The sequence below is a fragment of the Manis pentadactyla genome, chromosome 6, assembly GCF_030020395.1.
Source record: "Manis pentadactyla isolate mManPen7 chromosome 6, mManPen7.hap1, whole genome shotgun sequence".
Taxonomy (NCBI): domain Eukaryota; kingdom Metazoa; phylum Chordata; class Mammalia; order Pholidota; family Manidae; genus Manis; species Manis pentadactyla.
The window spans coordinates 151,399,663-151,425,170 of record NC_080024.1 but is presented as its reverse complement, the minus strand read 5'-3'; the positions used below and the strand labels follow the sequence as shown (position 1 = coordinate 151,425,170).

General features: G+C 43.5%; 1 protein-coding gene across 2 annotated transcripts in view; it reads left to right on the top strand.

The window, feature by feature from the left end:
• CD226 (CD226 molecule) overlaps window positions 1-25,508 on the top strand; it is a 63,884-nt gene that overhangs the window by 25,224 nt on the left and 13,152 nt on the right. For both annotated transcript variants that reach the window (XM_036876798.2, XM_036876797.2), the window contains exon 3: window positions 13,728-14,075. In XM_036876798.2, coding sequence (XP_036732693.2) covers window positions 13,728-14,075 — 348 coding nt within the window. The remainder of the gene's footprint in view (window positions 1-13,727; window positions 14,076-25,508) is intronic.

The window sequence follows — 25,508 nt, the reverse complement described above, 5'->3', positions numbered from 1 at the left end:
CAGGAGGACGGTGCCGGGAGGGCGGAACATCACCTACCTGGACCTGAGAGGCGAGACCGAGTGTGTGGCAGGTCAGAGGACCTGAGAGTAGCTAAGGTGCCTGGTGGGTCAAAGCCAGCTCGGGGACACTGGGGCCAGCTCCCGTGGGTCTCACAGTGTGTGCTCAGTAAGAAGTCTGAATTCTGTCACAGAGGGTTTGAAGGTGCGTTCAGGAATTCCAAGGTAGGGACTCCAGGGCCAGATTTATGTTTTGCAGCTCACGCTGGTTGCGTGGAGGCCAGAGGGAAGTGAGGTGGGCAGGCGTAGGGAGAGCCGCCAGGCTGTTACTACAGCCTGGGAGAAGCGGCCGGAAGAGCCTGCAGGAGCGGGATGCAGAGAAGTGGCGGGTGTCAGGTTTCGGGGAGAAGCCGTGACAGAATGCAGAGGTGAGTTAAACTGAAGGGGGCGGGCCAGGGAAGACTGGAGGGCACGTGGGGATGCGCTGACCCAGTAAGAGAGCGTCAGAAGGGCACTGCGTCACAGAGGCTCAGAATTCACGTGCAGAAAGGTATTTCTGTTATTTCAACATCTCTTAAAGCTAAATTGATGAGAATTAATGAATGCTGACCGTGCACACATGTTGAATTGAAAAATCTCTCCTGGTATTTATTCTGTTATATACAAAAGGCAGTGAAGTGTGGTTGATGTCCTCAGTAGATTCATCCTTTACCTGACTCATTACAGAATGTAAAGGTAGATCTCTAGTTCACAGAGAATGACTCATCAAAAGATATCATTTTGTGGTTTGGCTCTTGTTAAAAATCAAGAAAATAAATTTTTTTGCATTACTCTATGAATCAAACATATCACTGTCGAGCTGATAAGTGTTTGAGTCACAGCTTTCTGAAAAATATTGTATTTCATACAGGTTAGTCTGACAGCCTACTTTTCTACCTTTTATTTAATTTTTTAAGAAGATATAGCTCACTTTCAGAGTTAAAATAATATTTGGGGAGAGGAAGAGTAAGGATGGGTGGATGGCCAATGTCATACAGTATTCTTCATTTCTATTATTTAAAGTTGGTTTTGTTTTATTTATCCTGTATTTTTTTAAAGTAACTATGCACTAAATTAATCTTCTCCTGAAATACACAGTGAGACTTTTGTTTTTTGTGCTGTGACATGAACAACTTACAAATCCCCATCGTGGTGGTGATTTCTGGTTCCTTAAACCAGCGGCAATTTATTTATATACATCACTTAGATGCCTAATTTAGGCCTGTGAGTATATTGTTTTTGCTGTTGAATACAATTGAATCTATGGACAGGCAAAAAAGATGCTTTATTCTCTTAACAGTTACTCTACACAATACACCTCTGAAATGACGTAGCATGACTGATGCACCTCACCTTGACGGAGCACAGTAGGGCAGCTCAGTAAGCAGCACCACTGGCCCTGACACAGCCTGTGATTGGACTCACATCCCCCAATTTTATGGCTTTTTGTTTTGTTTTGCTTTTAAAAAGCAAACCCATGAATGTGATAAATATAATGCCAAGGTAATGGGGTTAGGAAGCCATTACTGAAGACAATTTTAGAGGAAAATGGAGAATGTAAAATGATGACTTGAAAATATTTAAAATTATGGAGGTGGAAATTAAACTGCAGACTTCAGAGCGAAGTGTGTACTGTGCAGGGGAAATGGAACAAGCAACCCTCATTTTGAGGAAAAGTTTATGGCTAGGTAAAAAGGCCAGGGGGAGTAGCAAAATGGAGTTTAAATATATCAGAAGTGACCATTTCAATTAGTTTCTGCTTCTAAGGAATGGCACATAGCAATGGGACATACTTTTATAAGAGGCACGCTTATCCCAGTGCTCTCTGACTTCACTTCGAACAGCAGGTCGGAGAACTAACTGTAATCTGAAAAAGAATCATTTCTTTTTCTATTTCATCTTTGCTTCCAGTGTTTACAACTTTAATGTGGCTTTTAGGTGAATTCTAGCAAATGGAGATCGATAGCCCACTAGAAAGCACCCAGGGATCTTTGGTTTTGGTATAAACATTGCATTCATTTAGTAGGTTAAAAATACATCATATATGCTAATAGTGTGGGGGGGCACGGGGTGGGCTGTGCAACACAGAGAAGACAAGTAGTGATTTTACAGCATCATACTATGCTGATGGACAGTGACTGTGAAGGGGTATGTTGGGGGGACTTGGTGATAGGGGGAGCCTAGTAAACATAATGTGCTTCATGTAATTGTAGATTAATGATACAAAAAAAAATACATCATATAGGCTATTTGGCCATTAATTAAGATGTCTGTACATTTCTGAGCGTCCCCACTTACTCTGCTACTAGCGGATTGGAGCAGGTAGCAGGGGTTCGGGACCCTGTCAGGGCCAATGTCCTCCCTCATAATCAAGTTTATAAATCCCGTTAACTATTTTGAAATCATATTAATAGAAGATGAAAACTACCTATACATATAATTTCAAAAGAATAAGAAAATGCTTTAAGTGTAATTTAAAGGAGAAATAATAGTAATGTATAATAAGATAGCCTGCAATTTAATATGCAAATATCCAAGCCCTGTTGTGTGAGGAGACAAAATGGAGAGGCTCGCTGTAGATCCACCCTGGACACCAAGCACACAGGCTGCTGAAGGCTCAGTTACCCCGGGTGGCATTGTCATCAATGGTGCTGTTTCCAAAATGAGCACCTCCTGGTAATGTTCTAATACTTCAAAGTGAAATCTTCCCCCGACCTAATCTGAACAGGAATAGACTTCCTAAATAAATGTCAGGGTAATCTAAAACCGTTCGGAAATATTTTGTGAACATTTTCTTGTACCAGGTTACTTTCAGACGAGTCAAGATCTCTTGAAATATGAATTGTAATTCCTTTGAAGGTTGTTCAGTTTGTCTCAGAACTCAGAACATCGTCTTAAGTCCAGCAGGTCCTCAGCTGGTGGCCATGTGTGTGTGTCAGCTACTTCTGGGCACACGGACATTCCTGTTTTATCGGAGTGGCAGAATGACAACCGACTGCCACTGAGATGGCCTGGCTGTCCCTGGCAATCCGAGGGAGTGAGTCTGGTCTACCGTGACCTTCCTTCTTCATCCAGTTTCCTTTGGTAGAAATGCTTCACTGAAAGCAGTATGTAGACCCTGACACAATGCTGAACGCTGAAGCTCTTCGGTGAGAAAACCGGGCACTGAAGCAGCCATGGCAAGGAACTGCCAACTGCAGGTTCAACTCAAGAAAGAAATATTTTTGCCCTGGTGAGTATACTGACATAGGGTGTACATCATGAGTTCCATTTCTCGTAGGGATAATGAGCCTGGACTAAGCTCCCCTGCTTCCTTCTCTCATCACTGCTGGCACCAGGGGTGGTTGGCTGGCAGCACAGATCTCATGGAGCCCCCCGGGTTGGCTAGGGGGATGCGGCCGCTTTCCAGGCTTCTTAGCGTGTGCTCGCCTGGCGCACAGCCAGCCACGAGCTGCTCGGCATGGGATGCAGAATATCGCTGCGGAAAGGTAGAAAGTCAGAGCCAGCAGACTTGCACTTCCCCACAAGCTGAGCTCTTGGACGGAATTATAAATAATGGATACTTTCGATCATTGCTCTGAAATAATGCTAAGGAAATACGATCACAGTGGGACAGCTCTCCCGACTTTGGAAATGTATCTAACGACAGTGGCGTAGTCCCCCAGCTCACTTTGTTTCTAGAAACTTCATTTAGAGCAGTAGGCATTAGAGAGAGGGCACTGAATGCTGATTTCTTTTTCTCATGCTTTGTGAGAAGCATCTTCCTTCCCTTCCTCCCCTCCCCTGAGGCGGCATACAGCCCCCCAGGTCCCCCAGCCTGTCTGAGCTTCTGTCTCCACAGGGCCTGCCCCTTGTTTGATGACACACAGGCTGAGCATTTGATAGGACGCCCGGGCCCCGGGAGAAGCATTCTCTGCCCACCGTGGCTCTGCCTGCCTATGGGACCTCTGCGGGCAAGGGCACCAGAGGGTCTCCTTGCCAGGTGCTGCTGGCACTTACCCCACCCTCCGAATGTCATAGTTAATGGTAGAAGTTGTCACTCTAAAAGCAAGATACGGGTTTACCAATTTTGCTATAAGGTGAAGTGCTTAACAAAAAATGTATACTTTAATGCATGAACATAAATTAATGAAATTCTTCATAAATTGCTTCAGGCTGTTTTCCACTTTAGAAAGTAAAAAGTTTATTTTGTTTTCTGGCTGTGGCCAAGCCAGTCTTCTTCCCACTTTGAGAAAAGAGAAACTTAAAGGGCACAGTAATCCGACCTGTGGTCTGTGGCAATAACAAATCCTTTAACCATATTTATCTTTTGTTTCTAAGGACTCTTTTCTTTTCTAAGCTCTGTAAGTCCATTTTCTAAAATGTTCCCATGGTCCTTTTTCTTTTCACGTCCTATTATTTTTTATTTATATATCCCGAATTTCCTTTAAAATTTCACATAAATAGCATGGGTATGTCTCATTTTCCTCCTTCTACCGGTTTTTCTGTCTCTTTTCTGGATGGCTTGTTTTTCTGGACCCCATGATTATAGCCATCCCTGCCCAAAGCCACAGTCACAGCAGTTTCTCAATATTGTTATATTTTTCATTTTAACTTCATTATAGCTTGAACTAAATAACTTCAGCCTCTCCTACCTCAGAGGGTTGTGAGCAATACCGTTGGTCTTGCTGTGGTTTGAAAAGCACCAGAAGCTCTTTGCAGAGAAGGTATTGAAGCTGTAAATACGACACTGCTGGCTGGTGCCCAGGGGATGTGCCAGGAGGGTGGCCCCCTTGTGTGCTTCTGTTGGGCAAACCTGGGCATGAAGAGCCAAAGTCATGTAGGCCCTGGACCAGAAAATATTACTTTAGGCTCCTGGGACCATCTGCCGAATGTACACATCATCGTCTTCAGAGATGTTTCTCATTGGTTTATCCCACAATATACAGGAACGCCTTACGGCACCTGGTGTTGTGCTAAGATCATACATGCTGGGGATGTAACAGCAGTAAAGTATTGTGAGTTTGGTAGGACAGGGAGAAATGGAAACCAATGAAAGGGAACACAGCAGAAGGTTAGAAGTAAAACAGAGGAGGGAGTGGCTGGACTATCTTAGGATGAGTAAGAAAATATTTCCTCTGAGAAGGTGGCATCATGGTAGAGTTTCCTGGAATCAAGATTTTCCTGGAAGTGGAGGGAAGGAGTATATGATGCACTCCAAGAGAAGAGATGGCCAAAGCAAGATAAAAAATATGAATACAGTTCTTGGGGAAACAGTGTACAATAGAGTCTGGTAGGAGCTGAGACCGGAGAAAAGGCAGGGCTAAGAGCATAAAGGACCTTACTAAGGAATGCACACTCTGTCCTGTGTCGCGACGGGAAACGTGAACCTCGCAGAGCAGAGGTGATCAGATGACCAGGTTTGGATTTTGGCCTGGGGTAGTTTGGGATGCAGTGAGGATTGGGGTGAAGAAATGTTAGAATTAGATCATTTAGGCAAGTGTTTTAAAATAGTCTAGTTGAAACATCTGGTAACTCTCACATTTTCCTTTTGTGTGGGTTAAACACCGCCCCACTGTGCCCGTTTCTGTTCTCATGTCTAACACCTACTGAGGAAGTAATGAGTTAGCAAGTATGATGGGCCATCAAATATGTTCAAGATATTATGTAAGGTGTTTACAGAGATTAGAATAAGTACAATTCATGAGTTACCTTGAAAACTTTTGGAACACGGTGGAATAGCAAGCCACAAATGAACATTTAAAAAACTATTTCTGCCTCCAGGGAGCTCAGTGTAGTTGAGAAAAGTAAGGTAGAAAACACAGCAGTTGATATTTTGCAACTGTAGCAATTTTTTCTACACAATCAGACGTTAAGAACAGAAGAATGGCTCTAGGACTCAGCGGCCAGGGGCTGTGGGCAGGTGTGAGCAGCCCTGTGAGGGGAGTAGACCAGCCGGGCCTTGAACGAGAGATGGGACAGCAGAGTTGCCCTCTTGCTGGGGAAGGCATTTTGGAGGCCTCCTCCCAGCACAAAAATTCTAGGTCCTGGGTAAATGTGGTCGAGCTCCAGGACTGTGCCCCTCAGCTTACCCTCCCCAGAAGCAGTCTTTGAGAGGAGCTGCATGTGAAAGGCCATGTTAGGAAGCGATTGCCAGCAAAGGCCTTGAGAGGAGCTGGGGATGGACAGGAGGGAGGCTGGCAGGTCCATGGGTTAATTCAGCTCACTTGGCATCGACGCTGAGGTTGTCCCACTCAGGGCAGAGGACCCGCACCCCTGTCAGTCAATGGGGAGGGTTCCCCTGGCATTAGATTCCCAGGGAAAGCAGATGTCAGCCCCCCTGAGTCTGCCCAGGAGAGGCGGATGCCAGGTGGGAGAAGGTATACAGGACTGGGGTGCTCACACGCAGCAAAGCGTTCCCTGGGCTGCGCACGGAGCTCTGACGGCGTCTGATCAGGGTCTAAGTCAAGGACGGCCCCTTTGCAACCTCGGGGCTTCCCCGTACCAAGGGGCTGTTGTGTCTTAGTGCAGAGAGACCCCAGAAGGTGATCCCATCTCTCCAGTCTTCCCCTTCATCAAGTGCGCCCCTTACGGAAAACACAAGTGTCTGAAAGTCTAAGTGCCCGAGAAATCCTAGCCTTCCTTAACCGTGGCCAGTGTAAAGTAATATATTTTATGAAGTTCAACTTATGTGTTCACAAAACCAACTGGAAATATGAAAGAAATATATTGCAATGGATACTGGAATAAATAGTGATGGGTCGAAAATGTGGTAAGAGGTTGGAAACTGAACCTGGAGAAGATGCTCTAACTGCACAGAATTTATTTAGTTAATGGAGTATATTGCATTTGGTGACCTCAGCAGATTTTCTTTGGGCAAATAACTGTATTTGGTTAGAGAACCTTTGACAAACATTGGTGAGCCCAGAGTTAGCCAATAGCACATGGCTTTTAGTTAGCCAGGAACCAAATTCACACCTTTCCATTGCAGGGTTTCTGCGGACATGGAGCCTCCGAAGCTGTTTGTGCAATGACCTGGTAATGTGTCTCTCTACATTTTTTTTTTTTTTTGACACACTAAGTGGAAAACCTTTGATTAAAGAGCAGGACAAATAGCTGCTCAGGGCCCCTGCACCCTCTTCCTTACCAGACATGAACTGTACCTTATTTGCCTTTATATCAATACTCAGAAATGTTTGTTGAATAAATAGCAAAAGAGGTAAAATTTCATTGCCTGCTGCTTGTAATCTGTCTGCTGGCTTGGGTCCCTCAGCCCACCCACACCTGCAGGCACTCACCCTGCCCCGCTACCCGTCGCTCCCAGGAGGACTGTGAAAGGCTGGCCCTGGCGAATCTCAGTCTCCTCTGCTGCAGCTGGTCTGCTACAGGCCCCTCATCTGCCTGGAACTGCTTCCTTCCCCTCCCCCTGGACAGCAGTCTGATGGACAATCTCACACTGGCCTCTTGGTGCCTGCAGGAGCTGAGGTTGTTACATGCATTTTAACAGGTACAAGTAAAGAAAATTGATTTCTAATTATAGGACTGAAGGCATCATCAAATTAGATTTTTAGAAACAGGGGCTTCCCGGGAGCCTCTTTTGCCTCTGTGGAATCCAGCCGGGATGCAGGGAAGGAAAGAAAACTCCCTGCACAGAGATAAGGGATGGGATGGCCGCCTGGCTCCCGGGGAGGCTCCTTGAGCCCCCTGCGTGGGTGGGACTCCCTTCTCCACCGTCCACCAGCCGGGCGACTTATCTCTGGGCTGTCATTTGTGAGAACTAAGTGTGTTGGCATATGTAGTACACTGAACGCCAGCACAGAATAAAGACTCATCCAGGGTATATTGTTTTGCTTTTAAAATACGTTGAAATGTTTGAAATATCTGAGACAAAATGCTTAATGCAAACTTCAGAGTCAATTCACTAACACAATCTATTTTCTAGTAGGAGATGATCAAGGTCAGTGTTATTCTTTTTATATTTTTTTCTGTAAAACGCTGCCATGCAGAAAGTTTGCATTAGATTTCCAAATCTGTAATGCCTATTGCTAACATTTTAGTAGAAAATAAGCTGATGCTCATGGGCCATATTGTCATTTTTTGGTTTTATAAGACCTTAGAACCATAGTATTTATAATTCTTATATCCTATGAATCATTTATTTTTCTGATTCGGAGAAACTGCAGAGTTGCTCAAAAGCTAGACTTTTTTCATGTACTTCAACAAACCTTGTGGTACCGACTTAAATTAAAAGTATCATGCTCATAATACCATCACAGAGAGACTGAAATTTATTCTTTAGCAATTAAAACCAGTGAGCAAAGGTTACAGTGTGAGGATCCGTGGCCACCCCTCAGACAGACATTCGCAGTCTCTGAAAAGCTCCACAAAGCTGCCAGGGAGGCAGCCTGGGGCCTGGGGCCGCGGCCTGTGGCCACAGCAGTTACTCTGAATCACGGGATTCGAACCACAAATCCTCCCAGGCCTGAGAGGCAAATCTTGCTCTTTGGTGCCCAGGCAGGGCCAGTGCATTTTGGACCCCTGGGAACCTTCTGCCGATGCGTATTTTCTGGGCCAAATCTCTGATCTGCCATCCAGCACAGCTTGCCCAATTCTAGTTGCTTCTTTCATTTAAGCAGATGATCTTGCTTGGCCTGCCTCCGTGAGGGCTTTGTCAGGTTGTGTTTTTCTCCCTTAAAACAATGCTCATTCTTCCCACTTTATCTGTGACTTTCAGTCAAACCATCTTGTAGCTTATTTTTATCTTGTTTGGTTCCCTTACCTTTTATCTGCATTTTAAATCAAGGACAGAAAATGGGAATATGTGGAGAGGGGGTTTGTGAAGGCCACTGACTTCCCTAATGGGGAGGCCTCACTGCTGCCCAGTGGCTCTGGCGAGATGCAGATTGTATCCGAAGTGTCGGCCTGATGCAGCCCTCACCCCCAGCGCTGGTCTGCTAGGGCTGCCGTGACGAGATGCCACAGGGTGGAACCCGCAATTACGGAGGCTGGAAGTCCAGGTCGAGGGGTAGCAGGGTTGGTTCGATCTCAGGCTGAGGGAGAATCTGTTCTAGGTCTCTCCTAGCTTCCGGTGGTTTCTGGAAGTCGCTGGTGCTTCTTAGCTTGTGGACACGTCACCCTGGTCTCTGCCTTCGTCTTCAGGTGGTGTTCCCCCTGGGTGCATGTCTGGGTCCTGATTTCTCCCTCGAATACAGACACCAGTCATGTTGGATGCGGCCGACTGTGCTCCAGGGGGACCTCATCTTCGCTAATTCATCTGCAGCGACCGGACTTCTGCATGAGGTGCCATCGTGAGGTGTGGGGTTAGGACTTCAACATATAAGTTTTGGGGAGACAGTTCAACCCCTATATCCCAGACATCACCTGGGAACATTCCAACTTTTTATAAAAATGCTGGTTTCTTTGCCTTCTGTGCTTGAAATGCCACATTACAGGGAGTGTGCAGGGTGGTCAGGAGTGCAGAACTGAGCTCACTGTGAGCGGTGCTGTGTTCCCGGTGCAAGGCCACGGTTTGCTCTGTCTCTGTTCTGCTTGAAGGTGCTTGACACCGAAGTTCAGTGTCCACCACAACTGTCTTCTCCCATTGTGTCCACTGCAGGCAGAGCTCTGGGGGAGGCCAAGTTCTCTGTGGGAAATGCAGCCTTTTGCGTCTGTGCTCCTTCCTGCTCTCAGTACACCTGCCCCCGCATGCCCCGGGCACCTCCAGATCACCAGTCCTCCCCTTTCTAAGCTCTGTTGCCTGTTTGTAATTGGGAATTTGTGTCTCTTCCTTTTGCTTGCATTTTTTTCTTATTTTTTTGCTTTATTTTAAAATTTAATTAACTTATTTATGACCCCTTTATTATTGGGATGTAATTGACGTGCAGCACTATCTTAGTCTCAGGCACCCAGCGTAAGGGTTCAGTGTGTGTCTATACTGCATAACGATCACCACACTAAGTCTGCTTAACATCCATCACCACGCATAGTTACAGAATTTTTAATTTTCTTGTGATAAGAACTTTGAAGATCTACTCTCAGCAATGGCTTGCTTATTTTTGAGAGCTTTATCCCAGGTCACTTTAGAATACGTCCTTAGTCACAGTCACACAGTCAAACTTGTATTTTGCACTTCCACAGAACACTTTCTAGTTAAGAGTTTTTAGAACTTAAGTTCTCAAGTGAACACGTACAGAGTCCAGGCCGTTGGGACTAGGAAGCTAGTACTCTACCCACTTCTCATTGGCTGGTGTAATAGTAGGGCGCCTATGGATAGCTTAAGGCAATTCTGGCTGTGTAATTTTTAGCCTATTTTAAACATTGTAAGAACTGTCAGGTGTTTTAGAAACCCTGGGGTGAGGTCTGACCAATCAGAGCTGTTGATTTGATCCCTGTTTTAAGCAGATTTGATGCCCAATTCCAGGGATGCCAGTCCTCTTGGACATGTGGAGTGGCTCTCAGGGTCATTCTGTCCCCTTACATGTGCCACAGGAAGTCTGGGTGATGGAACAGCAACAAGCAGCATGTGCGGCAAGGCAGGTTCCGCAGACCTCGCCTGGGTCTTGGTGTCCATCTGCGGCCCGCTCGCCATTCTGTTCATCAGGGAAGGTTCCCTGGGGCTGGCCACTCTGAGCTTCTGAGCTGCCTGCCTCTGGGGCAGGGTCTGCTGACAGCCGGGTCTGGGTCCTTCCCTGGAGCCTGTGCCCCCTGCTCCCCAGGGACAGCTCCACCCCCCCGAGGTGCCGAGACCTGGCGCTGATCATTGGTCATTGTATCCACTGCTTCTCGGGTTTGCCCTCTGTGCGAATTCCTAACAGAGGACAGCACTTTACCCCCACCCCGGCCAGCAGGACCCAGGTCACTTCTGGAGAGCAGGTTTGGGTTACAATGAGACTGGGGGAGGGTGGCACCCACAGAGGAAACAAAGCCTACAGGTGTGTTATCTGCACTGAAGACGAACATCAAAGTAGTAACTGGGGCCAGCCTGCTTGCCACAGCCCAGCAGCCAGCATGGTGCACCTGTAAGTGGGTTTCTCTACCTTTTTAAAATTTCTTACATGTTCTTTCATTTGCCCATCTCAGTGTGCTCGCATCTAACTTAGACTTTTTATTTGTGTCCTCCTTCATTTCTTTCTCTTTTCTCACATCTTCCTTTCCCTGTCTTGATTTTAATTTCTCATTAGTTTCCTTTAAGCTTTTATTTCATTTTTTACATTTCTTATTCATTTTCTCCCTTTCCTTCTTGTTTTATTCTCCCTGTCCTTGTGTTGCCTTATTACGTAGAGGTGGACAGCATTCCCTGAGTGCCTGTTTTGTGGGCAGAGTGTTAACTTTGGTAAATGGTTGTATGATTACAAATTGAGAAACTGGAGTTCTGTGATTTCCTCTTTTCAACTACATTTTGACACATGGAACCACTTGTTAAAGAAAAAAAGTTAGTTTGGGTGGAGATGAAACTATTACAGACATAGTATTCTAATTCAGTATAGATAGAAAACTTATGTATTTTAGACTTAATTTGCGTGGTTTCTCTCCTCTCCTTCTCTCTCCTGGCATCTCTTCTCAACTGCTCTTTTCTTTGATTAGAAATCAAGAAAGTGGCTCTCAGACCAGCCCTGAGCAGATCTGTGACACAGAGAGGCTGTGACAGACGTTCTTTTACTTTTCTGCGTTTCTCGTCTTCTGTCCATGTGGTTGGTGACACCTTTGTACGTTTTTCTTCTTAAGGAGTAGGTCAGAATTGCTTGTCGATAAAGCTGTCAGATTAAAAAGGTGCTCATAACTACTAAATAGATCAACTTTTTACCACTCTGAGCTACAGTAATTTTAAAAAATAATTCCTGAAGTTTTTTCTCTAGATCAGGTGATTAAACTGTCTTTGGATCCCTTTATACTCTTAAAATTTTTTTTAATTGTAGTAAGAACATTTAATGTAGGTCTATAATCTAAATAGACTTTTAAGTATACAAATAGTATTGGTAACTAAAGTCACTATGTTGTTCAGCAGATTTCTAGAACTTACCTTGCATAATAGAAATTTATACCCACTGATTAGCAACTCCCCATTTCTTGCTTCCCGAGTCCCAGGCAGCCAGCATGCTCTTTGCTTCTTTTAGTTTGACTGTTGAGGACACCTCACATAAGTGAGGTCCTGCCAGATTGTCTTTCTTTGCTGGGCTTATTTCACTTAGCATAATGTCCTCCATGTTCACCTATGTTGTCTCATGTTACAGGACCTCCTTTCTTTTTAAGGCTGAATAATATGCCATTGTGTGTATGCACCACATTTTTTTATCCATTCATCCATCAATGGACATTCAGTTTGCTTCCATATCTTGGAAGAACCTCCATGTCAGGTGGCTGGCACTGCAAGGAACGCAGGAGTGCTAATATCACTCTGAGGCCTGGATCACAGTTCCTCTGGGTAAATGCCCACACGTGGGAGTGCTGGTTCATACAGCAGTTCTGGTTTTAATTTTTGGGGGGGAACCCTGTACTGTTTTACAGAGGCTACACCATTTCACATTCCTACCAACAGTTTATGTGGATTCCAGTGTCTCCACATCCTCATCAACAATTGTCATTTTTAAAAAAAACAATCCTCATCTGAACAGTCTGAGGTGATCTCTCACAGTGGTTTTGATTTGCATTTCCCTGATGATTAGCAACATCTGTTGGCCATTTGTTCTTCTTTCGAGAAATGCCTATTTAAGTCTTTCATCTATTTCTTAGATTTGATAATTATTTTTATTTTGTTTTTGTATTTGTTTTGCTATTGAATTCCTTACAGAGTTTGAAAGTCAACTCTTACCAGATATATGGTTTGCAAATATTTCCTCCCATTCTGTGGATTCCTTTTTCTCTCTGTTGATTGTCTCATTTGCTGCACAGAATCCTTCAGTTTGATGCAGTCACACTTCTCTGTGCTTTTTGTATGATACCCAAGAGATCATTGCTAAGGCCAATGCCATGAAATTTCCCCCTATGTTTTCTTCTAGGAGATTTACAGTTTCCGTTCTTACATTTGCCCATCTCAAAGAGAGATTCAGGGACCCCTAGAGTCACACTAGAGGAACCGCCAACTTAGATATCTGGTGGCTATTGAGTGCTCTGTGCTGGGTGTTCCAGCTATGGTGGTAAGAAGGTGGGAATATGATGGAGGACTTTCTTGGCACCCAGGAGTTCAAATCACCTACGGGTCTCTGCTCTATCAATGCATAAGACAACCCATACATCTGAAAAATGAGCGTATGTATGTATTCAATGAAAATGATTTGGTATTTCTTTTATGATCAGTAAAGTCTTAGTCGGTATGATTATAATCTGGATATTTATTCCAAGTCGGTGTCTGAGTCACCAGCCCCACATTACTGCAGAACATTCTTGTGAAATCCAGTCTCCTGCTAAGATCATTACCAAGAAAAGCACCAGGGGTTTCGATTATGTTTCTTGCTACATGGTTAACCAAGTAAAACAGGGGAGTGTGTGTGAATAATCATATCCTCTTTTCTATTTATGTACCAGCCTCTTTCAAAAGCCTTTTTCTTATAAAAATGTGGTATAATGATAAAATGTGTTATCACATTATCAATTACAAGGGATAAGACTGTGTTAAATAACATCCCCATCATTTTGAGAGACCCTTCTGAGTGGCTGTCACCTTTGTCTCCAAAAAGTCACGGACCTAAGTGTGGTCATTTGCTTCTTCATTTCAGAGAGTTTTGAGAAAGCTGTGCCATCAAATAGCCACATGGTGTCAGAGCCTGGAAAAAACATCACACTCACCTGTCAGCTTCCAGTGAAGTGGTCAGTACAACAAGTCACGTGGGAGAAGATCCAGCCCCATCAGATTGACCTCTTGACTAGCTGCAACTTGTCCCAAGGGAGAGGTCACCCTTCCAAGTACCGAAGACAGATCCTGAGCAGCTGCCGCCAGGGAATGGGGAGCATGTCCATCACTGTGCCACACCTCATGGCCTCTGACTCAGGACTGTACCGCTGCTCCTTGCAGGCCAGCACGGGGGAAGGTGAAGGCTTCGTGGTGAGGTTGACCGTGACCGATGGTGAGTAGATGATGAATGTCTTCCCATCAAAATGGAAAAAGCCAACCTCTGTGGATTGGTTTCTGTTGTCCTTTTCATGACTTAGATTCGAAGTATTTTTCAATGATTGAATTTAGGTAAGTTGCCAGTTACTGAAAGTTAGCATTTAGTATTTATCTTGCTAATCTATAAATCACAGATTTAACAATAGTAGATCTTGCCCATTTTGTTGATCTACCTGCAACTTAAAAAAGATTGAGTAAGTCTGAAATGCACAGTTTATCAACAGCCTGTAAGTTTGAACTGTATTAACTGCAATTTTTTCAATTACATTAAAACTTTTTGATGATGGTAACTAGGTTTTATAATTCTTCTGTTTGCTCAGCAATAACAAGATGGTGCCAGGTTGGTATTTGTTGAATCAGTTGTTGAGTGGAGTGGAATTTAACAGCTGTTTGATAATGTGGTTGCCACTGCCAGATCAGCGCTCTGATTCCCGCGGCTGTTTTCAGACCTGGGAGCAGAAACAGACCAGCCTTGAACCTACTGAAGCTGACCTTCAGGGCCTCTTCTCTGAGCAGGCTCCATCCAAGGCCCAGTACTAATTTTGCATTAGTAATTTGTGTCCTGAGTCACAATGAAGCCCTAAATTGTGTAAGCGTCAGGTCCCACAAAACCTGTGTGAGAATAAGGAAAACTGGTTTTTCACTTACTGAAGTGCAAATGCAGCGAGGCCCGTGGAAGTCTGTGTAGACGCCTGCCTTACAGCTGAGCGGAGGAAAGCCATCCAAGCTGTGGGAAAGTTTTCTTACTTCAGAGGAGCATGTCAGAGAAAATAATTCATCTTTATTGGTGACAGAAATCTTTTTTCAGTTTATTCTCACTCTCCCCTTTCCTTCCTTCTTTCTTTCTCCTCCCTTCCATCTGTCACCCACCCATCTTGCTCCCTTTCATTCAGATGCCCTCTGCCAGCTCATGTGCCCTGGCTGGCATGCAGGCTTTCAGAGCCAAGGCTCCCTAGGGTTTGGCCCTCTGCTATAGACCCCATTTACTCTGCAGACTGATGTTTCTTCCTGCCTCAGAAAGGAAAAAGAGAAGGCTCTGCATGGACAGCAGCCCCCGCCTCTGTGTGAGCTCAGGAGGACGTTTGCCAGGGACTGGCAGCTTCCTGCACTAGTCACCTGGGGCCGTGTCATGCCTTCTCTGTGCCCTTCACGACGGTGGGCGCTGTGGGTGAGCCTGGCCTCATTCGCAGAACTTGATGCCAAAGAGGGCTGAGGGGACGTTTGTGGGAGGAAGGTGAGCAGATTCTTCACTTTAGATTTGACTCCATTCTTTCAGGTACAAAATATGTTTACCTAAAAACGAAAACAAAACTGTTTTTTTTATAGAACTGATGGTTAAACATGGCTAGAAACAGAATAAAATTTGTCAGTAACACTAATCTTCTCTCAGAGAGAAATCAAGAAAAGGTTCTATTCAGAAAAATGTCAAAAGGAACCATTTTCAAACACATGTGAAATAGGATATTGTCCATTATATGTTGAAAGTAATTATAAATACCTTAAATCATAAAGAAAGAGGTAATAAATTTTTAGGAGGTATAGTTATTTAATTCTTCCTAATAAAATGTCTTTCACTTGACCAAACATGACTAAGTTTCTTGCACAAACTACCTCTTTTCTTTATACACAGCTATAAACAGTGGCAAAAGTGAAGGCAACTGAATGGAATGGTCAATATTGTTAGTGTCCATGTGTTTTGAACACTTGCAAAATGGCTTTTTGACACAGGTTGGAAGACCCTCAAATGGGCTCCTTAGCACATTTATAATTGACAGAAGATGACAGCTGTTGACTGTATATTATGGCTTAACTGAGTCTTAAAATAACTATAAAAATCAAATATGAAGAAATCAGATGGAAAAATGAGAACAGATCACTTGTATTTTCTCTGATGTGATTTGATTATTTCAAGACTTGAGGCTGTTTGGGTAAAAATCAATGTGAAGATTAAAGCAGAGAGACAGGTATAAGTTGCGGAGCAGACTTAATTTATTTCAGCTGTCTAGGAAGAGGTGATAGAGACACAAATTCTATACACTGCCGTGCATCCTTCAGTTGGGCTCCCGTCAACTTCTTTTACAAGACCCAGAAGGGAGATTTGAGGACTCTCACATTCACACACACGCAGGATTCTTCCCCTGAATTTGCCTGCCTTCTTTATCTCCAGACAAGTACCAGGTACCCAGAGGTCACCCAAAAGGTGACACAGTGTCAACCAAGATTATTTTGAATGGAGTAGGAAGGTGGCAGGAGCAAGAGTGGAACCTGAATTCACTACTGACTTTCTTTACTGAATGCAGAGAAATACTTGTCTCCTGTCCTTTGCACTCAGGACCTTAGAAGTGGCTGGGAATAGTTCCAGACTGACTTTCTGAATTCGAAACTTGTCTAGACCCCAAAGGCAAGGAACAGGGGAAAAACTGTGTATACTGACAGTAACCAATTTTTGACCCTTGATATCCCCTGAATTTTTCTTAGTCATGAGAAAAGTATTTTAGTTTCTACTGCAAGAGTTTGGGGAGTCTTTGAATATTAACTACATGTTCTGACTACTGTTGTTTGAGCTTATCAATAATAAAATGAAATGAGGATCAATGGAATGAAATCACCCCTCTCAGAAAGTTTCTGGAGGAGACTAGTCGTGCACGAGCTTCCGTTTGCTGCAGATGTATAGTCACTCACATCCTTCTCCAAACTTCGGCCATTAATGAGGCCACTCAGCAGAGCCAGCAAGTTCCAGCTGACGATCAGAGCAGAGGGAAGAGACAAAACAGGGCAGGGGCAGTGACACAGAATATGCAAGGGGAGAGGGGACAAGGGAGTCATGTGTGGGTGACCGTATCCAAATCCCTGGGTGGTACAGAGATGCCAAGTTACGGATCAGGGTAGGAGGCAGGTTCAGTTGCGTGATAGTGGTGAAATTCTGGATCTCAGAAGAGCGGTGAAAGCCATACCAATCTGTGGCCAAAGATAGCAAAATGATCAAGGAAGTGTAGGTCAAATAGTAGAATATAGAATAAAAAGAGAAATTTGAGGTAGAGGAGATTAGTTAAGAGTCAGTTTCAGGAGCCAGTGCATGAGTGGTGGAGTTCTACCCCACAACCAACACACACTCGGTCTCTGGTCCACAGAAAGGAGCCCACTCCAGGCAGACAAATCTCAAATGATGCCTCCTCAGGGCAGGCAAATTAGAAAAGGGTGGCCCTGCCTCTGGGCTGATGCACACCTAAGCTGGGTGGGGTACAGGCTTGGTGACAGGCCATAGTGACGGGCCACGGACCCCCAACCAGCATGGCTGGGCACAAAGGTGGCCTGGCCAAGGGGGCAGAGACGTTGTTAGGCAGGTTGGAGTGTCTTGACAGTCATTCTTTCCCTCCTTGTCTTCCTTACCAACCTGCTAATTTACCTTGTTTACTTCAGTGTTTCACTCAGATCTCTGCACACTCAAGATTTTTCCACATTAGCCCAACTGCTTTCCTGTCATCGAACTGCTCAGTACCTTGAATTTCTCAAACTTTTATAACTTAGAAATGTATACTCATGAGTCATGTATACTTAAGAACTGCATCTATTTGCAATGCTTCAGACCCCCATATTAGAAATTACTTGAGATTAGGCATTATAGCATCTCTGCTTAGAATTGTCAAAGCATCTTTCCAGAATATGCTCAGTAAGTATTCTTGAATGATTTTTTTTGTATGTTAATATTTTTATGTACTCCAGGAGGGGGCTGTGTCCATTTTATTTTCAACTTTTCTAGCTAAATGATTTCTAGATTTTTTTCATCCCACCTAACATTTGAGGTTTAGTGATTGCTGATTAAAGAAATCTGAGCTTTCATATGATCTGCAATGTTTGGGGATAAAATTTTCACAAACTTTGTTTATATTTATAACTTTCAAAAACTATTTCCTTTTTAACTTAAGGTTCCATATTTTGCCTATTTTATATAAATGATGCATGATTGCTAGATACCAGACCTGGAGGATGGGGTTTACACATGAAGATTACAGAAGTATTCACTAAAAAATCATGGGATCACAGCCAAGAGAATCTTCCCCTGTATTTCTGCTGTGAAGTAGGGTTGGCGAAAAGACAGCATGGAGTGATAGAGGGCCATAGGTCATACATTTTGCCTATGGATGGCTTGGTAGACATTACTGATTTTGGGGCTCTGTGCTCCTGAGTTGGACTGTGAGAATATTGAGGAAGATAAATAAACTCATTCTGCTAAAATTCAACCATTTTGCTCCTTAGTGAAGAGCTTCAGATTGTAGACAAGAGATTTTCTTTTTTAGAGATTCATTAATTCAGAATCTTCTGTCCTACTCCTGTGAATTTATAATATGTTGGATCTTATAGGCATGGGTGGGGGCCATCTGAACTGGCATGCACTGGGCTGTCAGCTATGTTCATTTCCATGACATAGTGTGATGAACTTCAGCCTTTTGTTTTCTTTACCTACATAGAAAATAATGTCCATGACAGCTAATTTATATGACAGAATCACAGGACCAGAATCCCAAGCACTAGTGTCACTGCTTGTAAGTTAAAATAGCCTCTACTGAAACAGATTAATTGCAGTTTTCAGCCCAATTTAGTTATGCTTTTTAAATTCTGGGTGATAACTGGATACCCAGATGAAGCATACTGTTTCCAGCAGCACAAGTGAGTCGATTACTCAATCATAGCCCATTATGTCATTGTATTTTATAGTTGCCTTTGCCTAAATCAGTTCTTTTACAGAACATTGAATTAAAGAAAAATGCAACCTGCCAGTTAATTTGTTTTGTAAGCCCACGTATTGATTCATTCATCTTTCCTAGGGCATAGAATACTGGAATGTTTGCCTGCAGTCATTTTTTTATATACCATATATGTGCGGATAAACATGATATTGAATTGGATAATAATAGCAGCAGGGTAACATCAGAGAGAAGGAAATGGTGAAAGAGCTCAAGTTAAATTGATTTGATGATGCTCTTACATAAGGAGCATTGTTACATGTATGTTGCTAGCTCACATATGTAAAGCAAATTGTAATCGACCTCCGCTATAAGCAATGTAAGTTGGTGGTATTAGAAAGCACCTACTCCTAGCAACTGCTTTAAGTTTCTTTAAGTGGATCTTTATCCTCAGCCTGAATTTCAAACAATTTTCTAAAGTTTTCCTCTCCCTAGGAACTCAGAGTACAGATAAGAGTTCAAATTCAGACAAATGTACTGATTTTCTTCCCACTTAAAAATCCGTGGCCACACTTTGAGAGACCTGTCTAGTAACTCCAACTGAAAGATAGCTATTTATACTCCGGTCATGGGATTTTCCTTTTAAAGCGTCTAGGAATTGTTAAAAGCTTGCTGTTGTCTCTCAGAACCTTATTAGAAACTGAACATAGATGATTGTGTGAAGTGTTCCCCAAAGGCAAGTAGAAAATTACTTAAGATTTTGAAAAAATGTGTTCATCATATAATATTACTGGCATTTCATTCTGGATAGCAATTCTAGTCTCAAGTTTTACAATTCGATTAGACAGTTACTTCCAACTTCAATTGAAGTATTTCAAAAGTGTGTCGACCTGACTCTTGACAAATATTCAAAGGTGACATAGTAGGTATGCAGAGGACTATGCTGTTTAAAATGACGCGAAATGAAAGTTAAGCACAGATCTGTCATTTGGAGAGATGTATCTTAAAGTTATCTGCACTAAATGATTCAGGGGTTTTTCAAAGACATTTATTCAGCAGAGAAATGTTTTTTTGGATAACCTTAATAAACAAATACTTTACACCCTTGGATGGCCACTCTAACATTTATTTCCAGAATTAATTAAATCTATTTCATTTTTGCTAGAACTCAAAAGTAACAATGACATTCATAATCTTTTACACGTAAGTGGCATTTTATTTGATTAACCCATAAGAAGAGATTCCTCTCACAGATACAGGGTTGAAGTGTGAACACTCTCGACTGGATCGGTGGGCTTCGAGAAGTGGCTTTAGCTCTGGTGAACTAGTGAATGAAAATATCATGGCGATGGTGGCCCATAAGGAGTGGATATTAAGAGGAGATGAGTACATGACAAAGGGTGGAATGTTTTCTGTGGCTTCAAATCAGAGAAGCTCTAGGACAGGCTGGATAAACCCATGACCCCCACATCAGGGCCACAAAGGAGGCAAGTTCACAAATATAAAAATACATGCTTGCAAAGTGTGAATTATTGTCCTGTTGCAGGTAGGTTCTGTCCTATGCCTGCAGTTCTCTGTGTCTCATATAAAGCACTGAGGAAAGTTCTCCCCTCTTAGTGTGTGTGTGTGAACATTTGTGAATTAAGATACCTGAGAACATTTGCTAAGGGGACAATGAGCACATTATTCACTCTGCCATATGGTGAATGTTCAATAAGCACATGTGACTGTGGGGGCAATTTTATACTCATATAAAAAAAACACTTGTGCCAAATCACATGTGCCAAGTCCCAAACACTTTAATACAAACAAGTTGTTTTATGTTAACTACTGTCTTCTCTTTCTGATCCAATAAATAAAAGTATCAGCTTTGAAATACACTCATGCAATTCCTATTTAAATCACAGGCTATTTTTAAAAGGAGAGGTCAGTTGGCTAATTAAACTCTAGAGCATAACGCTGCAGAGTTGGAAATTATTACCAGAGCTTTTGTTTCTTAAAGCCAGGCACTGGCCTTCATATGTTTTGTGCAGCACTTAATAAACATTTATAAAAGTAAAATGATTTAAAATTGGATAGAATATTTGGAAGTAAATGCTTAGTCCAAAACTTGCTGCCTATTTCATATTCTAAAATGATCTGTATGACATGTGCAACACATTTATTTATAAGCCTTCATAAATGCCATATAGTTTGAATTTTGAAGTTTTCTAAGGGCCCAGGGGGAAAGTTATCAGTTATCAGTTATAAGAACTAAGTGTCACAGGGCTTTGTCTTGGCCACTGTATGACGAGCTCGCATATAGTGCTTATATATGTGTGCCGGTCACTCGGAGAATTCACTGATTCAGCCGTCACACTCATTTAGCTGTCACCACAACTCTGTTATTACCCACATATTCATGAATGAGGAAAGGGAGGCATGGGAAGGCTGTGGACCTTATTCAAGGCTTCCTAGCTAGTGAGGAGAGGGGCCGGGAGTCAAAGCTGGCAGACTAGCTTCGGAGTTCCTTTTCTTAGCCATGGCACCATAATTGCTTCTCCAAGTGGAAGGAAACAAAGTCATTCCTATCACCAACAGGTGCATTACAAGAGAAACTGGCTCTGTAGAATTCCAGAGCCTTGTGGCTTCCTTTTAGGAGGTTGATAGGCAAGGACAGATCTCAAATTGAACCCCATACACAGCAAGTGTAAGCAAAGGAATGGAGTTTGACCTCCCATATTTTCTTCCATCTCTGTGTGCTTAGTAGTCTGTTCAGGTCATCACAGGTGCTGTGTGGGGGTGCAGGGGGCTCTCCACCAACTTGTTCCCTTTGCTGGGGACTGTGGGTATCATGGAGTCCTGTGAGAGAGGGTTTCCACACAGCACACGAGGGATGGGCAAAGTCAGGTAGCAGGTGGTAGGGGCTGGAGGGGAATGCTGGTGGCTGATGAAGTCAGTCCACACTGGGAACATAGTAGGGGGACTGGTGATAGCTTAGCAACCCCATAGCTTCTCGGTCTTGCAAAGCACCTGCCCCCAAGGTCTTCACCAGGTCTGCCCACTGGGAAGGTCTACTCCCTCAGCAACTTCCCAGGAATCTACTCAGAGTTCCCAACACAACCCCGAGCCAGAGTTATCAGCCACCCTAATTTTAGTTCCTCCAGCTTTAGGGACAGCAAGAGCTTAACCCCTAAAATCTCCCAAGGAAAAAAAAAAGTGCTTTATTTTCTATATTAAAATATTCTGAATAGCTATATTCTCTCACATTTATGGGCCTCTAGATTGAACAGTGAAATATAAACAATATTTGAATGGTATGGTATGCATACTGTGTTTTATTACATGGGGAAAATATTTATTTTGATTTCAGTAGAGCATTTGAAAAATTTCCTGTTATGTCCTAGTGGATAAGCATAATGGTGGCACCATAATATAGAGCTACACTTGGCTAAACAGCAGTAATAATAACAATGTGTTGGGGAATTATAATTAGAAAAAACCCTCCTCCCTACCCAGAAAACTGCTCCACAAAGGTAGAAGAGAATGAAAACAATTTTCTCATTGAATAAGCATTAAACCACAATTGTGATTTAAACGCATCACAGGCAATCTGCTAACAGATTGCAAAGACAGAAAGAAATCGCACCTTTTATGGAGCAAAGCAGATACAGTTCATTACACATGTGCTCAAGGCAAACAGTAACTAGTCCTCAAGTGGAGAACTTGATGGTACCGCGTGTCACACACAGCTCACCAGGGTCCACCTGGCACGTGGGGTGGCCCTCAGTGGAAGCTGTCTTTATCCAAAGGTAAAACGAACTCACAGCTTTCCACCACGAGGTGTCTGCCTTTGGGGAAGGCACCTGTGGACATCAGCCTCCTACCCCCCCAGAGAGCTGGGAGGCCTGTTCCCTGATGATTACAGTCCAAAAGGATGGCTCGGATTTATTATAGCAGCAGCATAGAAAACAACGATCAGCACAGGGAAAAGGCTCACAGGGCAAAGGCAGAGGGACTGACCGATGTCCCGGAAGGAAAGCAGGGTCTAGCCATAGCCACACTGTTGACGTAAGCAGTTCAGACACAGCAAACCACCCAATGGGAATGCTCCGAGAGTCCAAGCGCCTGCACCCTAGGCAGAGGGCCAGCCTTTGAAGCAGCCTAAGGACAACAGCCTCGGGCCCGCTACATCAACTCCGTTCTGCTCACTAATTCACCAGGAAAGTGAGCAAGATGTGTGCAGTCCTTGACATTCTGGCTCGGGATGCACAAATACAGTCTCCTTTAAATAATCTGTTTATGAAAAGTGAGGGACATGCTCAAGCAATACAAGATTAAGAAATATTTGGGTAAAAGAGGTGAGACATCTAATATGATGGAGTCAGCCTTGACAATTTTCCGCACCAGCCCTGTGCCTGCTGCACCTGCTCAGGTGCCCTTGGTGCCCGCCAGCTGCGGCAGAGCACTGTGATTCGCAGGACAGCATGACACACATAATGACAAAGGAAACAGCTAATGTAGTCATCCTATACTGAGGAGGGTCACTTTACAGCATGTGTTCGACTGTTTGTCAGCTGATGTAGTCTTAGAGTGCTTAAGTCATTTGGGAAGCCACTTTCCAGCAAGAGAGGCAAAACCATTGTGGCAGAATCTGAGCACTGAGTAGGAAGCTCGCTTCCCTCCTTGGCTTGCTATAGGACAATTACTGAGCTTCTCTGTGTCTTCGTTTCTCAGTTACACTCTGGTAGTACTTGTATTTTAAGGAAGAATTGTCCTTTGCTCAGAAGAAAGAGTATAGGTTGATGGCACGGTCCTTTCATTCTCCGAAAATGATTTATTCCCTAGGACCTTTTTGCTATAAAACAGGGAAAGGTTTCTGAAATACAAGGAGTATGAAATTGATTTGCACAAAGAAAGTTGACCTTTGAAAACTTGGAATAATATTACCATACCGATAGCCACTTGATGCATATTTCAGGTGTACTGGAAAGTTCAACAAACTTCAGGCTGCCGTTCCTAACAGTGGTCTTCTGCAGTTACTTGGTACATGTTTGTCAACATTACCTCTGCTTTTCCCAAGGGAGGTGAGTCTAGGTACAGGAGCCAGGATCCTCTGTTATGCCTTACTCGTTCAGTAAGACATTTCAACAGGAAAAGAATAGAAATGACTTATTTATATAAACCTAATTTTGAATGTATGTAAACAAAATGTTAGTCTACCTCTGTTAATTTACATATTATGTGATACATAGCTCACCTCTATATCTTTCATCTGAGCCCCTATAGCCACACTTACGGTTGATTTTTGTCATCATTTTGCAGTTGCCAAAAAAGTGTGTAGGAGGTCAAGTGTCACCTTGAAGTCTTCCAGGGAAAAGAATTAGAAGATAGGACGAGGCCCCGAGGCTTCTCTCCTCAATCTCGGTTCTTTGAGCAAATCCAGGTCTAAAGTGGGACCAAGGTTGGGTATTTCCAACACAAATTAGAATCTACCTGATAATCCGGAGTCCATGGGCTCAGGCACCTCTACCCTGTGGGGACTCATGCACTGTGTATATTCCTGAAATCTAATATTTCTGCTTTTCTTTTAAATAATGTAAGAAAGCAAGAAGAACTTTAACTGATACCTACTGTGACCTACCAGGGCTGGCTAGCGGGTTAGGATCTGTGGGTTTTTTCTAGCATGCTTTTTGGGCCAGATATTTAGATTCTGAGTTCCTAGACTTCCTCACTCCCTAATCCCACCCAAACTCTGCAAAAGGGTAAATGGTAGACATTACTGTCTGCTCCTGCCTGCATCATGCTGAGGGAAGGACCTGGCAGCATTTCTATCATGAGCCTTTCGAAGGGTTTATAACTCAGCCATAAATACTTATCATTGGTAGAAATGTAGGCTGGAGGGTCACCATCCTGTAGTAAATTATTCATTTATATATCTCACTGACATGCTTTAAATTGTTTTAACTGTATTTATCTTTTTGATGGGAGGGAAAATAATGGCTTTATGGTTCATGACACTCTTGTCCTCCTATGAATCAATACAGCATCAGGATGAAATTGGGGAAAAAAATCAGCAAAAAAGTGTCTGCTGAGAAGAGACAATAATTCTTCTTTCTTTAGGAGAGGGGCTTGAGGGCTGACATCACTCAACCTAAGATCTATCAGCAGGACTTAGGAAAAAGTGGATGTTATGAACTATTGATTAGCTCCCTTAAACATCTCTGCCCATTTGCTCTTCCTTTTCGTTTTCAGCCACCCAGGGCCCAGCTGGTTGTGTGGTCACACCAGCCTGGTTCCAAGCACAGATGGGGCGCGCTGCTGAGGCAGGGAGGGCAGTGAAAGGAGCAGAAGCAGGATGGGCACTGGGCTGGCTTCTCTGTTTTGTGACATCTCTGGCGTGTGGCTGAACCCCCACCTGACTCCCATGTTTCTATCCTCATCTCTTATGGGAGAATGCATGTTTTTAAGTCATTCAGGACCTTGCAAAATAATGTAAGCTTCTGAAATTAGGTACTGTGATATGGTAAGAAATAAACGTCTGGTCTCTGCCCCCAGTTCCTTCCACGGAGCTCCTAAACCATTGCGATTTCCTCAGAGACGGGCACGGGGAGCCTCTTCGCTTTAACCGTTGGTCTCAGTCCCCTGTTCCTGACATAAGAGCTTTTAAAGGCCTTTGGAATCTGCAGAGGGACCAATGGCCTTGTATGTTAATGAGGTGACTG